The sequence below is a fragment of the Vipera berus genome (genome assembly GCF_964194415.1).
Source record: "Vipera berus genome assembly, chromosome: 13".
NCBI classification, from domain to species: Eukaryota; Metazoa; Chordata; class Lepidosauria; order Squamata; family Viperidae; genus Vipera; species Vipera berus.
In genome coordinates, this window is record NC_138216.1 from 7,586,061 (window position 1) to 7,605,790 (window position 19,730).

The 19,730-nt window shown below is 43.5% G+C and overlaps 1 protein-coding gene across 1 annotated transcript in view; it reads right to left on the bottom strand.

Moving 5' to 3' along the window:
- Window positions 1-19,730, bottom strand: part of MRTFB (myocardin related transcription factor B) — a gene marked incomplete at its 3' end in the record, with an annotated part of 33,770 nt that overhangs the window by 4,636 nt on the left and 9,404 nt on the right. The window contains exons 2-12 of the mRNA XM_081338192.1: window positions 18,789-18,854; window positions 16,894-16,949; window positions 15,480-15,555; window positions 14,590-14,751; window positions 13,377-13,558; window positions 11,976-12,116; window positions 9,218-9,465; window positions 7,609-7,762; window positions 3,474-4,493; window positions 2,036-2,179; window positions 852-1,010 (exon numbers count right to left, since the gene is read on the bottom strand). Of these exons, the coding sequence (XP_081194318.1) occupies window positions 852-1,010; window positions 2,036-2,179; window positions 3,474-4,493; window positions 7,609-7,762; window positions 9,218-9,465; window positions 11,976-12,116; window positions 13,377-13,558; window positions 14,590-14,751; window positions 15,480-15,555; window positions 16,894-16,949; window positions 18,789-18,854 (2,408 nt within the window). The remainder of the gene's footprint in view (window positions 1-851; window positions 1,011-2,035; window positions 2,180-3,473; window positions 4,494-7,608; window positions 7,763-9,217; window positions 9,466-11,975; window positions 12,117-13,376; window positions 13,559-14,589; window positions 14,752-15,479; window positions 15,556-16,893; window positions 16,950-18,788; window positions 18,855-19,730) is intronic.

Below are 19,730 nucleotides of genomic sequence, written 5' to 3' on the forward strand. Positions count from 1 at the left end.
GCGTATTTATCCTGCTTTGTCCTTAAAAGCGATCTCAAATCAAGGGGTTGATAATTTTGCACAGCCCTTAGAGGGGGCGGCCTGTAAAGCACCATGAGGCGGTATATAAGGCTACGTGTGCTATTGCTATTACCGTGATGGTGATAGCGGATACAGGCCTGGGTCTAAGAGAGCGTTCTAAGGTAAAGGTAAAGGTTACCCCGCACATGTGTGCTAGTCGTTTCCAACTCTAGGGGCCGGTGCTCATCTCCGTTTCAAAGCCGAAGAGCCAGAGCTTGTCCAAGGACATCTCCGTGGTCATGTGGCTGGCATGACTAGATGCCAAATGCGCACAGAACGCTGTTGCCTTCCCACCGTAGTGGTCCCTATTTTTCTACTTGCATTTCTAACGTGCTTTCGAACTGCTAGGTTGGCAGAAGCTGGGACGAGTAACAGGCGCTCACTCTGTTATGAGGCACTCGGGATTCGACCCGCCAAACTGCCGACCTTCTGATCGACAAGCTCAGCGTCCTAACCCACTGAGCCACCACATCCCTTTTAAGAGTGTTCTAGGCATGTAAACTACCTGCGTGTGCAAGAGCCTTCGTGCTCGTGACAAATGCCTACCACTAGCACATGGCCCCTACAATGTGAGCTATAACAAGATACACCCCAGGGCTTAAGAGATTATGCAGCCTGGTATGACTTTACCTTTTAAAAAATAAATAAATAAATCTCATTCTCTTCCAAAATGTCCTTGAGATTAAAAGCCCTTATGCAAAGATTGTGTTAATTTTTCTTTTCTTTTTTTGGCTCCCCCACAGTGCAAAGAGGCATCCCACGGTCACCCCAGCCTCCAAGCAGTGTTCTACCTTCTGAAGAGGATTCGGTCCATTTTGCACTAAGGTTGCTTGGTTCCCTGAGCGAGGAGGCGTCGTATTTGATGCTTGCTTAAACAAAGGTTGCTGCAGGTTTGTAGCAGACGGATTCTGATAGGAAAACACCGCGTTAGGTGAGGTAGGAGCAAACACCTGTCAAAACCAAAAACATTATTGAGAAACCTCTCCGTAAAAAAAAATGTAAACGTAAAAAAAATTGCAGGGTGGATAGCAAAACGCTAAAAAAAACCAACCAAAAACAACCCCTAATATTTATAGCACAATAGTATAACTTAAATTGAGTCCAATCGGTCCAGAAAGGAATCCAAGTATTTTCCTTAAGAAGGTTATTTGAGTTAGCCCTTGCATTGTTTCCAAACAACATGACCCTCCCTGGGTGTGAGGTGTGAAGATGTCGAACGGCCGAAACTTGCAGAGGAAAATTCCTACGGTCTTTGCAAACCAAAACATAAACACATGTGCCTATCCGTGCAAAGTAAATCAAGCATTTTATTTTTCAAATAGGGGACCAACATTCTGGCTAAATTTGAACATCACAACAGGGCAATGCATGATTAAATAAAAGAGCTGTGGTGGCGCAGTGGTTAGAATGCTGTACTGCAGGCTAACTCATTGCCCACAGCCTGGAGTTCGATCCTGACCGGCTCGCTCCTTCTGAGGTCGGTAAAAAGAGGACCCAGATTATTGGGGCAATAGGCTGACTCTGTAAACCTCTCAGAGAGGGCTGTAATGCATTGTGAAGCGGCATATAAGTCTAAGGGCTATTGCTTGCGAAGAAGGAGGAAGGAAGGAAGGAAGGAATAGTGGCACAGTTGTTACAATGCAGGCTAACTCTGCTCAATGCCAGGAGTTCGATTCTGGTTGACTGAAGGTTGACTCAGCCTTCCATCCTTCCGAGGTCAGTAAAATGAAGACCCAGATTATTGGGGGGGGGGGACAATAGGCTGAGTCTGTAAACTGCTTAGAGAGGGCTGTAAAGCATCGTGCAGCGGTATATAAGTTTAACTGCTATTGCTATAGCTAAATCTGCATGCTGCATGTTATTCCCTCCCGGATCTTATTTTATTGAAGAGTGACTGCACAAGCCCATACAAGTAATAAGAATACAGAACTTTAGCTACAGGAGATAATCCCTTAGTACATAAACCTTCACCAACCTTTCTGTTCTCTGAGGTTTGGCCAGCTGCATGCTGCGGGGAAACATTTTGTTTGGGGGCTGACATGTGCATCTGTGGCACTTTGGGGGCCAAACCAGAAGTAGAGACTTGTGTGATGGCTGGAAGACCAGCTTGTGTTTGAACCTAGAGGATAAAAATGGATGTCTTCAATTTGTTGGATGCAGAAGATAATTGCATTAACATCAAGGCAGCCAAGATGGCATTATTTTTCACTCTGCAGATCTCCAAGTCTATTTTAAATGGAAACAAAACGAACAAACACTATGCTGGACTTCTACCAAATTTAAGCCCCTCCGAAAACTATATGGAATAAAATGGTTATCCATCGACTACAATATACTACGAACTGGTGAACTGGACACATGGGGATGCCTTAATAACCCTTCTGCAGCCAAATTCAAACTTTTTATCACATGGAAAATGTGCATGTCTGCCTGTATGTACGTGGATTGCCTTATGATGACAAGACACTTTTTAGGGATAATACTAGAAAGAAAAGCATAGTCAAACTCAGGCACCTGTTTAATATATTAATTGGATAAGAACCTTCTCAGCTCAAAGTGAGCATTTGGATTTTTGCTCACTTAATTTTGCCCTAGAAAATGGAGGTGGAATAAACCCCAATCGCATTTAGATTCCCTATTAGACCTCCTGTTACTATTTCAGCCCCGATTCTATAGCACTTCATTGGAAAAGGTAGAAGAATTGAGCTTATGGCATTGTCATAACCTCCGTTCATTCCGCCGGGACCTGAAGACCTGGCTCTTCAAGCTCTCTGGCCCAGGCTGAGAATTTTAATTTTAATTTTAATTTTAATTTAATTAATTTTAATTTTAATTTTAATTTTAACTGGGGTTTTATTTGTTCAGGGACGGATATAATTTCTTTTTAATTGTTTTTAACTTTTGTATTTTTGTTTTTAATCACCCTGTAAACCGCCCTGAGTCCTTCGGGAAAGGGCGGTATATAAATGTAATAAAATAAATAAATAAATAAATTGTCAGTTTCCCACTCATTACAAGGATCTGTAATCTCTTTGAAAATGAAGGAACGCAAAGCAATTGCAATGGCGCCAATTTATCAATCAAAAACCCTTGCAATTTGCTAAGACAATGCCGGAGATCATTTGAAGGGCAATCAGGTCTACAGGGGGCTCTTTTAACTACGACCCTAATTCCACGAGACAGCCTGTTACCCCAAACCATCGTGCATGTTTCTGTCAAGTGGATTTTCAACCACGATTCATTTGCCTTCGGAACCGGAAACTGTTTTGTTTTTTTTCACAAAACGCGACAGGAAGCTCCCAGGTTCGTCCGCACGACCTGGGGAGTTAACAGCTAGCACGTTTCAAATTGCATTCACGAAATTTCTCCTGGACTAGTAGTGGGCCGCAGATTAAGGTAACCCCAAAATGTACCTGGATGTTGCTTACAGGGAGCTGCACCGACGTGGCTGAATTTGGACCCTGCAGAGAGAGTGGCAGTAGCAGTTGGGCAGTTCCCTGAGCAGTCAGCAGGGCTTGAGGATGGGCAACGAGCGCAGTTTGCGGCGGTCTCTGTGAACTCACATAGAACTGAGATAGGACCTTCTGGGGCTCAGCCTTGGCTACGGGTATCTCCTGCTTGACAACCACGGCCTTTTTGGCAACCAGATTTTGGAGATCTGCTGGCCTGGGCTGCCCTAAAACATGGCTGGCATCAGAGGCCAACGGCCTTGCCGTGGTGCTGTCTGCTAGCGTGCCTTCTTCTTTAACAGAGTTGTTGTTGTTAGGCTGCCGATTCGAAGGCATCGGCGTCTTAGCAGACACCTGGGCTGGAGGAGGAGGAGGAGGATGGCTCCGCTTCTCGACCTCCAGCTGCATCTTCAACACTTCCACTAATTTCTGCTCTTGTTCCAGTTTTCTCTTGAGCTCTTCGATCTGCTTCTCTTTCTCTTGAAGCTTGCGATCCTTCTCAGTGACGTCCAGGTCCATGCCAGACGTATGGCCGCCGTCTTCGTTTGGGGTTGCTCGAAGAGGGGAAGCGCTCGGGAACTGCGAGGGAGACATCATGGTTATGATTTCCGTCAACGTATCGGCCATGTTAGCATCGTCCGCTCCGAGACTGGACTGTTCCGAAGGAGAGGGGGAAATGGGCAAAGGGGAGCCCACGTGTTCCAGGGGTCCCATTTTGTGGCCAGTTGCAACAGGGGTTGTTTCTGAGGAGGAACTGGGAGCAGAAATCATGGCCTGCTTATTTAACGGCGCAGCGGGGAATGGAGTAGTGGCTTCTGCAGGTTTACTGGTTCCGTTAGTGGGAGCAGCTGCAGCCACCGTATTACTTGTGCCAACAGAATTATTGTTAAGATCCTGATAGGGTTTCAGACGCTCAATGAGGTCTATTTTCGTTCCAGACACAGGCAATCCTCTTAGCTTTAATTCCATTTTCAGTTCAGCTACCTGAAATGGGGGGAACGGGGGGGGAGGAGGAGAGGAGAGGGTGATTTTTTTAACAGAAATGAAGTCGTTAGGATGAAGCAATCCAATAGAAGAAATGGCCAGCCCCTGGATGCAACGCCCTCCAGCAATATATCGTTTACTTAAATCCTGCAGAATAAAACCGAAAAGTATAATAATGTGCCCTGAATAATGGGCATGAAATATTAAAATTACTACAAGCAAGGGAGCCGTGTGCATCCCGCCTAAAGAAGATGTTCGAACTCAGGGCTTTGTTTGAAACTTCCCTGTCTCTGTATCTATAAATCTCTACTCCTGTGTACATCTACATCTCTGCTGATGGACAAGCTGTGTGGTAAGATGTCCTCGGAGCTCTGACGTCTTGGGCTGGATAACATTTAATTTTCATTCCTTTTTGAAAGAATGCATTTTTAGAGCAGCTTCAGTTCTGCATGTCTTTGAAAGCCAAGAAGAAAAAGAGGTATTTTGGTTTAATAGTTCAAAAGTCTTACTGAGTGAGGTTCCTGAAACAAAGAAACCATCTCAATCCAAACAGTGAAAATATTACTATTTACAGATATAACCTCTGGAGTTGAGAGAAGAGGCAGCTATACAGACCACAGCATTAATTTGTGTAGTTGCCAAAAGGCCTCTGTGATATCCCTACAGACAGTCCTTGCAGGTTGGTTATTTACAACGTTAACTGAACGCGTTCAGAAGTTACAGGATTTCAGAAATCTTTTAAAAAGGGAGTGAGACTCAAAAGATGGCAATCTTTTTACACTTGAACACTTCTCTAGAAGCTTACAGTCCATTAGCTTCACTTCTTCCTGTCATAATTAATCCGAGCAGATTTCCCCCTAAAATGAACAATGGATTTGTGTAAAGCCACATGAATAAGACTAATTACTTTTTTGGGGTTAGGGTTGGGCTAGAAATAAACGTACCGTTGACATTTAATCATTAAATTTTAATCTGTTTATGGCGGGGGCTTCCCACACTTTGTGGTTCTGCAACCAGCCACAGGGCTGCAGCAGGCAAAAACAAGGCACAAAGGCGGTAATGAATTCCGGCAACGCTCACTCAGCCTGGGCAAGCCTGATCAGGTTAAAAAAAACAAAAACAATGGGACACCCGGGAACGGCTCATGACTCCAGAGCAAACCCTGATCCACAGTTTTAAGAGTCTCTGCACCAGAAGTTTCTTCTCTGCTAAAAAGGCCAAGGAAAATATTTCTCTTTATAGCAGAAAATACCAAAAAGACGGAGTCTAACTGCATCTTAGGGATTAACCCTTTATTCGTTTTAAAAACGTTAACTGCTAACAGCTGCAATTTCGTTTTTCCCAGCTGTACGAAGCAGAACTATTAATAGGCAAGTACTTGAAGGCAGAATGCTAAAATTATCCCCCTCTTGCCTGCCTTTCTAAATCACCGGGTTGACATCCTTTGTGTCCTGCTATCCGATCCCATTTATCCACTTAATAACCACTACAGACAAGATAAGCTGAAAGATTACGGCCAGCTCTCTGCAGTCCATATCTGTGGAGCCATCTCCTCTGCCACTCTAACCCTGGTTCGTAGCTGTTATTTGCAGAATTCGTTGTAATCTGCCTTCCCTGCCTTGTGCATAATTTTATTAACTTCTCTTATGTCTGTTATTATTATTGCTTTTAAAGCAGCAATATATTTCTCTCCCCATTCCCCTCTGCCCCCCCCAAAAAAAACCAGTTAGTTAGTTGTCTGTGTCCCTAGAGTAGTTAGGTGCTCTTTTCAGCATATTTTTCAACTCGGCACCAACATGTCTGAGTTTAGCCTTATAAGGTAAAGGTAAAGGTTCCCCCGCACATGCGTGCTAGTCGTTTCCGACTCTAGGGGCCGGTGCTCATCTCCGTTTCAAAGCCGAAGAGCCAGCGCTTGTCCGAGGACGTCTCCATGGTCATGTGGCCGGCATGACTAGACGCCAAAGGCGCACGGAACGCTGTTACCTTCCCACCGGAGTGGTCCCTATTTTTCTACTTGCATTTTTACGTGCTTTCGAACTGCTAGGTTGGCAGAAGCTGGGACGAGTAACAGGCGCTCACTCTGTTACGCGGCACTCGGGATTCGACCCGCCAAACTGCCGACCTTCTGATCGACAAGCTGAGCCACTGAGCCACCACGTCCCTCTTATAAGGTAGACCAGGCTAAGAATCAGACACCGTGTAGACCTGAATCTACTTCCATCACAATGGCTACGGTAACAGAATCTTGCAATCCTGAATGGGGTTCCCTCGGTCTCCCTCCTTTGAACTAATTGTGAATGGGGAGGAAGGACTGTCTGAGGTGTTTGTGAACTTGCATGACCCTGGCTTCAAGTTTCATTCCTTTATTTCACTGACATAGTAGGTGGTCTTCCCTCTGCCCGTCAAGGCCCTCCGGGTTTCTCAAGCTTGGCAAGAATGCTGGCAATTGAGGTCCACAATCTCGCAAGTTGCCAAGCTGGAGAACACTGTTGTGTTATCCTCTGCCGAAGGGAAGCCAATTGGCACTTGTTTCATCTCGTTGTTTTTTTTTTACATATTCATTGACTTCTCATTGCAGCAGCATTCTTCTTGGGCAAACACCCTGCTGGTGACAGAACAAGACAGCGAGATTGTGATTGGGCATCATGCAAAAAAAAAAAAAAAAGAGAGAGAGAGAAAAAAAACTCACACGGCCCCACCCACAGGTGATATGGGCCTGCCTCCTCGGCAGTTCGTGCGTGAAATTCCCCATTGTTTTCCACTGAAATCTAGCATGCAGAAATTTGTGGGAGACACGCTAGATCAGGGGTCCTCAACCTTGGCAACTTTAAGACTTGTGGACTTCAACTGAAACTGAAGTCCACAAGTCTTAAAGATGCCAAGGTTGGACAGCCCTGCTCTAGATCTAGAGCTACATTTTTTGTAAACTGAAAAACAATACCACATTTTAGCAATTTTCCACATGGGTGAGTTGGCATCTGCTAGCAGGATAAACTGGGAAAAAATAAAACGGTTCCAAAGACAGGTGAGTTAGAAGTCATTCTGGGATCATAAGGAACACTTTTTTTCCTTGGAAGACGCTTCACACTGCACTTGTTGATTTTATTATTTTTACCTTCAAATCATCCAAGCTGGGAGGAAGAGGCCCTGGCTTTCTGTTTAAAATATTAGTGTTCTGTCTTGGTGTGTTGACAGCTGCTGAAGATGTGCTGTTGTTCAAAGTATTCAGTGGTACATTCCCAGTGTTACCCTGTTTGTCATTTACTGGCCTTCAAAGGAAGAAGAGAAAGAAGAAGATCAGCCTTAAAAACCAAAAGTATCTTTTCCATCCATTTCTTTCAACACATCCTGACATTTTCCCCCCCTCTCTTTAGCTACCAAGCATGTTATCTATTAGGAGTGAGCTGGAATAAGGTAAAGGGTAAAGGTTCCCCCGCACATGCCTGCTAGTCGTTTCCGACTCTAGGGGCTGGTGCTCATCTCCGTTTCAAAGCCGAAGAGCCAGCACTTGTCCGAGGACGTCTCCGTGGTCATGTGGCCGGCATGACTAGACGCCAAAGGCGCACGGAACGCTGTTACCTTCCCACCGTAGTGGTCCCTATTTTTCTACTTGCATTTTTTACGTGCTTTCGAACTGCTAGGTTGGCAGAAGCTGGGAAGAGTAACAGATGCTCACTCTGCTACGCGGCACTCGGGATTCGACCCGCCAAACTGCCGACCTTCTGATCGACACGCTCAGCGTCCTAACCCAATGAGCCACCGCGTCCCGAGCTGGAATAGAGAAATGCAATTTTAAAGCTTCAAAATAATCGTGTTTATTAGCTTTGAAGATGATTTTATTCTGTTCCTGTTACTCCCTAGACTCAACTGCAATGTGGAGACAGACCGGCCACATTCATCACACAAAAAGACATACAAGGAATGGCCTGGCCTTTCCCGGAAAATTAAAAATTAAAATAGGGAAAAGAATTTCTCTATTCCAGCCCACTTTTCATCAATAACGGGTCTACCTCAGTTATTGATCGAGCTGTTCAGGAAGGATTTTACCATCCTGCAGAGCAGGTTTTGAACACGTACAATCCATGCTTATCCTGTGTAGCTGCGGAATAGAGCAGGGGTCCCCAACCCCCGATCCATCCGAGGCACGCCAGCAACCGGGCCGCACAAACCAGCAAACCCTCACCTGTGGGATGCAGGCAGCACACAAAACCACGCACTCTCCGCTCCGCGGAAAAACCTCTCTCCACGTAAGCGGTCCCTGGTGTGGCCAAAAGGTTGGGGACCTCTGGTACAGAGCATATACCAATATATAACATAGGAACGCTATATGAGCAGTATCTGCATTAGGTACCTTTTGGACCAAGTGAGATGCAGTATCATTTGTATGAACACAGTTTATTACCAAAAAAAAAAAAGACTGTTATCCACTTGGGCTTTGGGGGGAAGTATGACTGTCTCCTGGCCACGGGGAGGAAAATTTAACCCCTTTGTGTAATGCTTTCCTTGCCAATCTCCTGCCCTCCCATTAGCGAAGAGGAGAAATGGAAAGAACGGCTTGGATTCCAAAGTGCAAATTTAGCCAAAATGCAAACAGCACTGAGGAAGAGGCCGGTGACCCCAGTGGAGGAGGACTGCTGACAAGAGTGGAGGAAAGAGACTCTTCACGCTCTCCGGGAGAGATGAGGACACCCAACCAAGCCAAGAACCGTCCAAGGTTCACCTACTTGAGCGGTGCAGGAAGAATTGCCTGGTAATTGTAATGTTGCTGCTGTTGGCTCAGGATTTGCAGTTGCAAAAACAGCTGCTGCTGCTGCAGCAAGCGAGCGTAGTTGGTGTCCATCGGGGGCTGGTTTTGCTCTCCTTTCTGATCGGGGGGAATATACTGGTGATATTTTAGTTTCTTCACTCTGGGCTTCGGCTCTTTGCATTTCTTGCTCCGAGGTCTGTCACTGGGGTTCTTGGGGTGAGGTTGCTGTTTTCAGAAAGAGAAGACAAAGCGACGTTTTGATCCAGAGCCGAAGCGAAATCCCAAACTGCCCTTCTGTGTTACAGTAGAGGTTTTCTTTGTCTGTCTGTTTGTTCCTTTGTCCGTAAAGATCAGAGGCTTCCGAACTTGGCAACTTTACGACGCGTGGACTGACTGGGGAATTCAGGGAATGGAAGTCCACAAGTCTTAAAAGTTGCCAAGTTTGGAGACCCTCTGCCTTACATTCTTTTCTCCAGGGACTCAAGAGGCAAGTGACCTTGCCCTCCAATTTCATCCCAACAACTACAAAAGAAAGAGTAATGACTGGCCCCAAGTTCCAAATGGAGGGAAACTAACCAAAGAGAGAAGCAATCTAGAACTAAGGAGAAATTAGTTAGAACAGTTAACCAGTGGAACAACCCGCCTCCAGAAGCGGTGAATGCTCCAACACTGGAAGCTTTTAAGAAGTGACTGGACAGCCAATTGTCTGAAATGGTATATAGGGTTTCCTGCCTGAGCAGAGGGTTGGACTAGATGACCTCCAAGGTCCCTTCCAACTGTAATATTATCCTTATAAAGTCACCGAGTGAGCGTTCATGGCTGTGCATGGATTTGACCAATACAGGTAGTCCTTGACTTACAACCAAAATGGAAGATCTGAAATTCTGTTGCTAAGGAAGCTAAGTGGGCTATGCCCAATTTTTACAGCCCCTTTTTTTCCCTGCCACGATTGTTAAGCAAATCGCTGCGGTTGTTAAGTGAATCATGCAGTCGTTAAGCAAATCCAGTTTTTCCCCTTGACTCTGCTCATTGGAAGCCAGCTGGAAAGATTGAAAATCACCTATTCCTAGGATGTGGCAACCATCGTAAATACCCGTTGATTGCCAGAGGCCCGAATTCTGATCACATGCCGGTGTGAAGGCTGCAGTGGTTATAAGTGTGAGGACCAACTGTCTAAGTTACTTTTTTTCAGTTCCGTTGTAACTTTGAGTGGTTGCTAAACGGATGGTTATAAGTTGAGGGCTACCTGTACACATACCATTATACTGCAATGGTTCTTGATCTGGAAAAGAAGGATTTTTACAGATTCAACAGTAAGAATCCCAGGCTGAATTCAGCATCTATCTATAATTTATCTATAATCTCAATTCCTGGCAAATAGATGGGGAAGAAATGGAGGTAGTGACAGATTTTATTTTCCTGGGCTCCAAGATCACCGCAGACGGGGACTGCAGCCAAGAAATTAAAAGACGCTTGCTCCTGGGGTGGAAAGCCATGGCAAATCTAGACAGCACACTAAAAAGTCGAGACGTCACCCTGCCAACAAAAGTGCGTATAGTCAAGGCTATGGTCTTCCCAGTTGCAATGTATGGCTGTGAAAGTTGGACCATAAGAAAGGCTGAGCGCCAAAGAATTGAGGCCTTTGAACTACGGTGCTGGAGAAGACTCCTGCGAGTCCCTTGGACTGCAAAGCAATCAAACCAGTTGGTCCTAGAGGAGATCAACCCTGACTGCTCTTTAGAAGGCCAGATCCTGAAGCTAAAACTCAAATCCTTTGGCCACCTAATGAGAAGGAAGGACTCACTGGAGAAGAGCCTAATGCTGGGAAAGGTGGAGGGCAAGAGAAGAAGGGGACGACAGAGAATGAGGTGGCTGGATGGAGTCACTGAAGCAGGAGGCGTGAGCTTAAAGGGACTCCAGAAGATGGTAGAGGACAGGAAGGCCTGGAGGAACGTTGTCCATGGGGTCGCGATGGGTCGGACATGACTTCGCAGCTAACAACATAATCGAGAAGATGATTATCTTTGGAGCTGCCTTAGCATTTGCTTTTTCACTTAAGCAGATGCTCTTAACCATTTCACTTAACTCTCTCCCCAAAGCAGACCAAACCCAATCTTTACTGATAGGAAAATACCGCTCTGCGTTCTGCCTTGCTAATTACTGAGACAGAAACACTAGTACATTAATAATGCTGGTTGCCAGAATTGTAGCTTCGCCTCATCAGTCAGGAATTATTATCCTAAAATTTAGGCCGGCGTCTCTTAAATTGTGATTTAAGGGTTAAAGCTTAGCGTTACAGGCTAAGGACTCTAGCAAAAGTCGGCATAACTTAAAGGTGATGTCAACCTTTTGTCTATTCAATTCAGTGAGATATCTTATAAAAACAAATGTTATAGAAACTGGCAGATGTAGCTCGTTTCCTTCAGTCATTTGCAAAACCACTAATCCAGCTGGCGACATTCTGAAAAATACAATTACTATATTTACAATATCAATACCCAAGGTAAAAAATATTTATTTTAGGAAAATGATTAATAGTTACTGCAGAGCTGGATGGTGATGAAGATTTCATGCTTGCTTGCCAATGCATACATGTGGTTTCCCCCCCCCCCTAAAGTTTTAAAAAGCTCTTGCCTGACTAATTATATATCTCATTATTCCTGTTTAAAATGTTCATTTTTGTTGAGGAAAGTGGTATAATTAAACCAACACCCACTGTTTTTGTTCTGCCCTACCTTTATTAGTGTTGGCCCACTGCAGTGTTTTGTGGCAGTCACAGAATTTGTGGTAAGAGGAGCAGCAGTCGTGCGGGCGACATGCTGATCTGTGACAGGTGGCTTCAAAAAGTCAGGTCCTGGTATTGCTATGGGGGGACACTGAGAAGAAAACAAAACAAGAAACAGCTATTTAAACATTTTCCAACCTTCAGCAAGCGTCAGCTTTTCACAGAGATGTCGTGGTATTTCATTATAGCTATATTCCCCTAAAAGCAGTCCAGTGAAATTCAGGAAAACTGCCCCTTGTTCAATAATCAATCCAAATACATTTATGAATTAATTGTGCTTTGTGCAGTCGAGTTTTTCTTTTCTTTAAAATAAATTGGGAACATCTGTATGCCTCAGCTGGATGCCTTTTGATCTTGAAAACTGTAGGAAAGTTTAATCATGTTTCGGAAGGAGAAAATGCTTAATTACTATGTATCAACTGTATGAAAGCTAGTTTCTTTTCTTTGCTAGCTAGCTGATAAGGGACTTGGAGAAATATCAAGAGCACTTATGTACCGCTTTGCGGTGCTTTACAGCCCTTCTCTAAGCAGTTTACAGAGTCAGCGTATTGCCTCCAACAATCTGGGTCCCCATTTTACCGACTTCAGACAGATGGAAGGCTGAGTCAACCTTGAGCCAGCGAGAACTGAACTGCCAAATGAACTGCTGGCAGCCGGCAGTCAGCAGAAGTCGCCTGCAGTACTGCATTCTAACTATTGTGCCACCATGGCTCTTTAAATCTTAAAAGAAATATTAAATATAAAGGCAGCTTAGCATGCCAGAGTAACCTTTAAATTTGCAGCCAGCAACTCTGCACTGCTTCCTGTGCAACACGTCACATCACACTTTTGATGCTCCACTCTTGCGTGAATAGAGCTCCCTGTGTGCACGCACGAGCCAGCCCACCCCTCATGCAGCCTGGTCCCTTCTCCCCTCTCCCAGCCGGGCTGCCAAGCCAGAAAGGTTGGGGACCGCTGCTCTAATTGCAAAGGACAGAGAAACGATGATTGAGGTGGCATTTTACTCCCAATACTAAAGACGTTACGATAGAACGGGTAGAAAAATTTCAGGCATAGAAAACAGCCCATTCCAACAAATTGGCATAATGGAAGTACTGAATGCTGTCCCTAGATAGGTTGGAAGGCTAATTATGCTCAAGCATAAACAAGCCACCTGTCTTGATTTGATTAGCTCTTTATTTGTGACAAAGGGTCAAACTGGACCTCTTGGCTTTTCTCCGGAGGGGGATATAAGGACATAAAAATGGGGAATATTTGAAATCCAAAGCTAGAAAGACACAGCTATTAGCGGGAGAGAAGCTGCTTGGTTGACATCAGAAGGCAGCAACATTTCAAAGGGCTGGCGGCGTACCTGTGTGGCTGAAGAAGCTGGGGTGACCGGCGAGGGTGTTTCTTTCATTTTGGGCTCTCCGGGGGAAGCGGTTGACCCTTGGGACTCCTGGCTACCAGGCTGATCGGGAGATAAAGCATCGCTGCTGTCTTCATCAAACGAGAAGTCCTCCACAGCTTGAGGATAGTTCTCCTGACCAACCGCTAAGGAAAGAGAAAAGTTGTTCTTTCAGCTAAGCCATGACGGAGAGAGGAGACGTTGGCGAACACAGGCGGTCCTCAGCTTACCAGCACAATCGTGGCCAGAATTTTCGCCGCTCAGCAAGGCGGTTGCTAAACGAGTCAAGCCCATTTTTTTTTTAGCAAACTCCCTGTGCCATGGTTAAGTGAATCACCATTACTCGCGAACCCGGCTTACTCTCATCGACTCTGCTTGTCGGAAGCTTAACTGGGGAAGTGCAAAGAGCAACTGCACTGACCCAAGGATGCTGCAGCCATCACAAATGTAGGCCAATTGCCAAGTGGCTGAATTTTGATCATTGGGACCACGGGGAGGCTGCGAGGATTGGTCACTGGCTGCTTTTTTTCCCCAGTGCCATTGTAACTCTGAATGGTTACTAAATAAGTGGTCGTAAGCAGAGGACTTCCTGCCCAGTGACTGCACCAACTGGAAGTGAGGGCTTGTGTTCCCAGTCACTTTTATTCTAATCCATAGATTTTAACGTACGGATTGTTTCTGATTTTTCTTTTTTTTCTTTCCGTTATCTCTTTTTTAGAAAAGGACAATGGCTTTATCAAGCAGGTGATGGGAGTAGATGATTCTTTTTTTAGGGGGAAACCATCCAGGTGGTACGTGTTCGCTCACGGCGTATGATTTAGAATCGCAGAATCGCTTCCGCCAATGCAACAGAAAAGCTGAACGATATTATTCCATACAACTCCAAAATTAATACTTTCTTGAAATACAAAAAAAAAAAGATGTTAGACAGACACAGGCGGAGACACACACACACACGTTTGCGTATTCTTTTTTCCCTTTTCCGTTTTCCCTATTTTTATTTATTTTTTCCGGTCTTAACAGACGACTCTCTGGAGTGACAAACCAAGAATGGTCTCTAGAGGAAGTGTCACAATAACACAAAGGCACATTTCTGATGGGTATTGCAACACTTCAGGCTTCAGATTTTTCACGAACTACGATTTCCGGCAACGACAGACCTCGCGGTCCTACTTGCCTATAATTGCTTCTTTGACGCTGGAGTCCACAGGGAGAATATTCTTCTCCACCAGTTCCATGGGGCCCGGCCTCTGAGCGATCTTCTCGTTTAAGTCATCGGCAAGTCGCGCCCTCTTTAACTTCATCTGAGTGGCCTGGAGAGAGGGTTCTGCAAAGGTTTCTGGGGAAAAGAACTACCAACGGTTAAAAGAAACCCTTGGAAGTGCTACACAAATACTGCCTTCAAGGTTTAGTGCATGTGTCTAAAGTTGTAATGGAGATAGTAGAGCAGATAGTGTAGAACTAGAAAAAGAGAACAGGGGAAGACTCCGGAGCTTCCCTATTACAGCAAACAGAACAAATCTGAAGTGAGACACTTTCTATGTAAAAACAACAGCTCCAAGGAAATAAGTTTTAATCCTACTTAGTTAAACTTGTAACATTTGGCATCCCAGATGGAGGTAAGAAAGTGTTTTAAATCTGAGTTTTAAATCCAGTTCTCGGGCTTGGCGAGCTTGGTGCTGTCAATAAGGTGAACTATAAACTTCAGTTTATAACCTGTAATAATTAGATTCACACGTACAACATATTAAACCAAAGTCCAACAAACCATATTGTGCTTGGGATATGCCCACTGCTGTTTAGTTGGTGTAGAACAGGGCTCTTCCAACTTGGCCCTTTTATGACTTGTGGACTTCAACTCCCAGAATTCCTCAGCCAGGCACACGTGCCTGGCTGAGGAATTCTGGGAGTTGAAGTCCACAAGTCATAAAAGGACCAAGTTGGAAGAGCCCTGGTGTAGAAAGTCACTCTTTTTAAAACCAGTTGTCGGGGTTGGTAATGTGGGAAAACATATTCAGAAATTCAGAAATTTAATCAGGAAATAGGAAATCAAAGGGGGTTTCTCACCTTCAAGAATATGCATCCTGACTAATTCTGATCGTTCAGGCCTACTGCGTATTTTATGCTTCAGAAAGTTTTCAGTCTGGAAGAAAACAGGTTAAAAAAAATGCACACTACACTTAGCAGGTAATAAGCACAAAATAGTCCCAGTTTTGCTGACATTGATGGAAACCGCAAAGCACTGTCAGACAGCCATTTTATTATCTGACAATGCTTTGCAAGATGTTGCCCGATATAACAAAACTATGTTTAGTATTTATTTTAAATCATCCAAAAATTCAGGTTCTTGATCATCCATTCCACAAGGTGTAAAATGAAAACTGAACCACTTCAAATTTTATATTCCAAATTTCGCTGCATTCAAGAACAAGAAACTTATTCTTTCAGATCGCATGCTTCTACTTCTCAAAGCAATAACACAAATAGAATTGTATCTTTATACAGAAGCAGAATGCTAAGTAGTCTATAATCTGAAATTCTTACCAAATCTGCCACAGGTGCAACACCAGGGATATTATTGAACAGACTTTGAATTTTAAAACAATTGTCATTTTTCCTTATAATGTAGTTTGTTTTTCTGAGTATTTATATTGAGTACTTTAAGCTGCATTAATGTATCTATCAGAGGAAATGTGAGTTGTTTTTGCCATAAACCTGCATTATTTGTTCACAAAAGCTTACAATATATTACAGTCTCATGTATCCAACACAGTCTAAAACATTATAAACATTTTAAAATGTCCATATACCTATGGGAGTTTTTAAATTTGTTTTTAATAATAAATCACCAAGCTATTTCCCTATTTCTCTTGGTTTCTAAGCAAATGTAGTAAAACAAAGAGACTGCCCTTCAAGAAAAAAGTGAAGATAATTGTGTAGCACTTTTGTATCCTCATCAGTAAGTTTGGAAAATTGAGATGATAATTTAAACTTATACTCTGACTTCTCAAGTTTAGAACTATGAGAGAAGACGGCCTGGTTTTAATTGTTTAGCAAATAATTTTAATTCTTTATCTTTAGGTTGAAGGAATAGATAATTACTATAACGGCCTTTGCCCAAAAGAATCCTGAGAGTTAATCATTAAATATATCATGAATAATTACTGGCTTCCAAATGCAATACTTCAACAGCCAGGTATGAAGCACACGTTACTAGGGAGTATATATTGTCTCATCGCAAGGATTGGCTGAGCTAATTTTGAAAGTGTTTGTAGGAATATGTGGTTATTCAAGCTGTTGCTGAGGCTTGAATGGTTTAAATCAGTTCTCCCTCAATTTCATTACAGAACGAACTCAAGTTTCTTTTCCAAAAGCCTGTAACAATTTCTCCTCGCTTCCAAAAGCTCTTCGTATAACACTTTCCCCCCCAAGACAATCATATGCAAAGAATGAAATATCATGTTCGAACTTGATTTCTTACCCTGGCTCTTTCCAAACTCTTTATTTGCTCATGAAACACAGCTGGGCTCTTCAAAGCTAAAAGAAGGAAATGAAAAAGGGTCATGAAGACAGGAGATCATAAAGGTATATATGAATATCTTACATTTAAGCAGGTTAGTTTCAGCTAGATTAGTAGGGGGCTAACTGACCTCTACAGAAAGATTGGCTGACAGCAGCTGTAATGAAATCGCCCTAGCTGCATTGTACTGGATTCCAAACACTTTAATTAACTTCATAAATATGGAGTATTAGCTAAAAGATGAGCAGAAGATGGCCTTTTCGCACGACTCTTAATATGTAGGCCAATTATGTAATAGCTATAATAGTAGTAGTAGTGGTAGTAATAGTAAAAATATCTGTCTTGCATCAGGAGCCTCGTGTCAAATGAACAGGGATAATTAACATCGGCATAGCTTCTTCATTCTCTTTTCATATTCTGTACTTTGCTTACTAAGTATTTTTTTAAAATAGTATTGCATGTCCTGTATGTTTTAGGTTGCAAACAAACAACAACAAAAAAACACCCCAGCAACACAGTTACACCGTATAAACAAATAGCACAACAGATAATGACGGGATCCTAACCAATAATAACGAACAAAGTTCTGCTATTTCCTAGAGTTTTCAAGCAAGATAAAACAATCCCAGTAATTTATTTTTTCCCCTCGTTAGGTGGTCACTGCAGTCCCTAAAGCAAGGGTGTCCAACCTTTGGCAACTTTTAAGACCTTTGGACTTCAATTCCCAGAATTCCCCAGCCAGCCATGAATTTTGGGAGTTGAGCTCCACAAGTCCTAAAAAGTTGCCAAGTTTGGACACCCCTGCCCTAGAGTATTAAGATGCTCTTTTTGGGGCATCTCTTTCAACTCAAGGTCCAAAATGAGATGGCAAGCAAATTAGGGCAACTTGTTTAATGCCATGATACAGCCTGACCTATCCATGGATCTATTACCATTACAGCAATATTTTTCTCAAGCAAACCTCAGCTATGCCAGCACAAGGTAAACAAGATGGTGTTTGCATGATACGTGAAAAGCAGAGCAACACAACTATGCCTGCTTTGTAATCCTCAGTACGCAAAAATGTTGGCTAATAAAAAAAATGTGAATCCTTGCGCTACATCACAGTAAGGGATGAGTGGCAAACACATCTGCTTGGAAGAAAATGAAGACCGAGGAAACGTAGTTCACCAACTTTTTTTTTTTAATTCCATTTATATCCCGCCCTTCTCCGAAGACTCAGGGCGGCTTACAAGCTTAGCAGTAGCCTTCATTCTATGTATATGCCTGCTTATTAGGGCTTTCACACACAGCGGCATTATTACAAAGTCAGCTTAATTGCCCCCAACAATCTGGGTCCTCATTTTACCTCCCTCGGAAGGATGGAAGGCTGAGTCAACCTTGAGCCTGGTGGGACTCGAACCTGCACTAATTGCAGGCAGCTGGTGTTACTTAAGGAGGCATTAGCCCACTGCTCCACCAAGGAGCAGTGTGCAAGAGGACACCAGAACACAAACCCAAGGTTTGCCTTTAATCTGTCGATGGCTTGATGCCCTTGATTCGCCCAGACTCAAAAAATAAAGGCTCTCACTCTCATTTCTGCATGCCAGATTAAATTATTATCAATCATTTCCCCCTTATTTAATTTCCAATTGCTCATAATTTCATTGTGATGAATTCCAGGTTTAATAAGGTAATACATTTTCCATCAATTCCCTTTAATTTTCAGATATCAGCCGAAGTAATATTTACAGAGTTGTCATCCGGCCTTTAAATTTGGATGGGTACTGAATATGATCGTCTATTTCCTTTCATCTTTAATAAGACATCTAAGCACTCAGTGTTACACAAGCTTCAGAAAATGAAATTAGCCTTACGTGGCATGATTCCCTGGTCCACCAGCTGCTCCCTTGTTCGCCTTTGCTGTAGCTTCAGCTGAAGAACTGGCAACAGAGAAAAGGGATTTATTACTTGACAAGACGGAACTCTGTCTCACAGTTATAATGGCTGCATTCTTTTGAGAACTAAATACTAGCTGACATAAATCCTTAACATTAAATGCTTAATCGGATCCAGGGTAGGTTTACTGCTCAGATAGTGAGACTGTGTACAGGCCACCCTCATCATAACTGTTCAAAGTCACAACGGCACTAAAAGAAAGCGACTTGTGACCATTTTTCACACTCACAACCGTCACGGCATTCCCCCAGGGTCACGTGATCAAAATTCAGAGGCTTGGCAACTGGCATGTACTTATGACGGCTGCAGTGTCCCAGAGGTTATGTGTCTGTCACCTTCCCAGCCAGCTTCTGACAAGCAAAGTCAACGGGGAAGCCAGATTCGCTTAAGAAACCATGTTACTAATTTAACAACTGCAGCGATTCACTTAACAACCATGGCAAGGAAGGACATACAATGGGGCAAAACCCACTGAACGTCTGTCTTGCTTAGCAACGGAAATTTTCGGCTCAATTGCAGTCCTAAGTCAAGGACTATCGGTAGTGTGTGTACACAACACAGATGATTATCATCCGATGCTTGGTGATTATAATCAGAGGACCTCTTAAGATACAAATGCTTTTATGGGCAACAATATACAATCTCTCCGGTGTGGCTTCATAGAGTTCTGCAATAGGCAAACACTTCGGCTGGCATTATTTCTCCTACAATCACACAGCTCAGCACCACAAACATTAAAACCAATGTACAGAGAAGACATTGCTCTGATCGACGGGTATATATGCACACAAAACATCACTGGAACCCAAGTAACGTAATTTTTTGCAGATGCTCTTGCCTGGGTGCTGTTAACGCTCGTG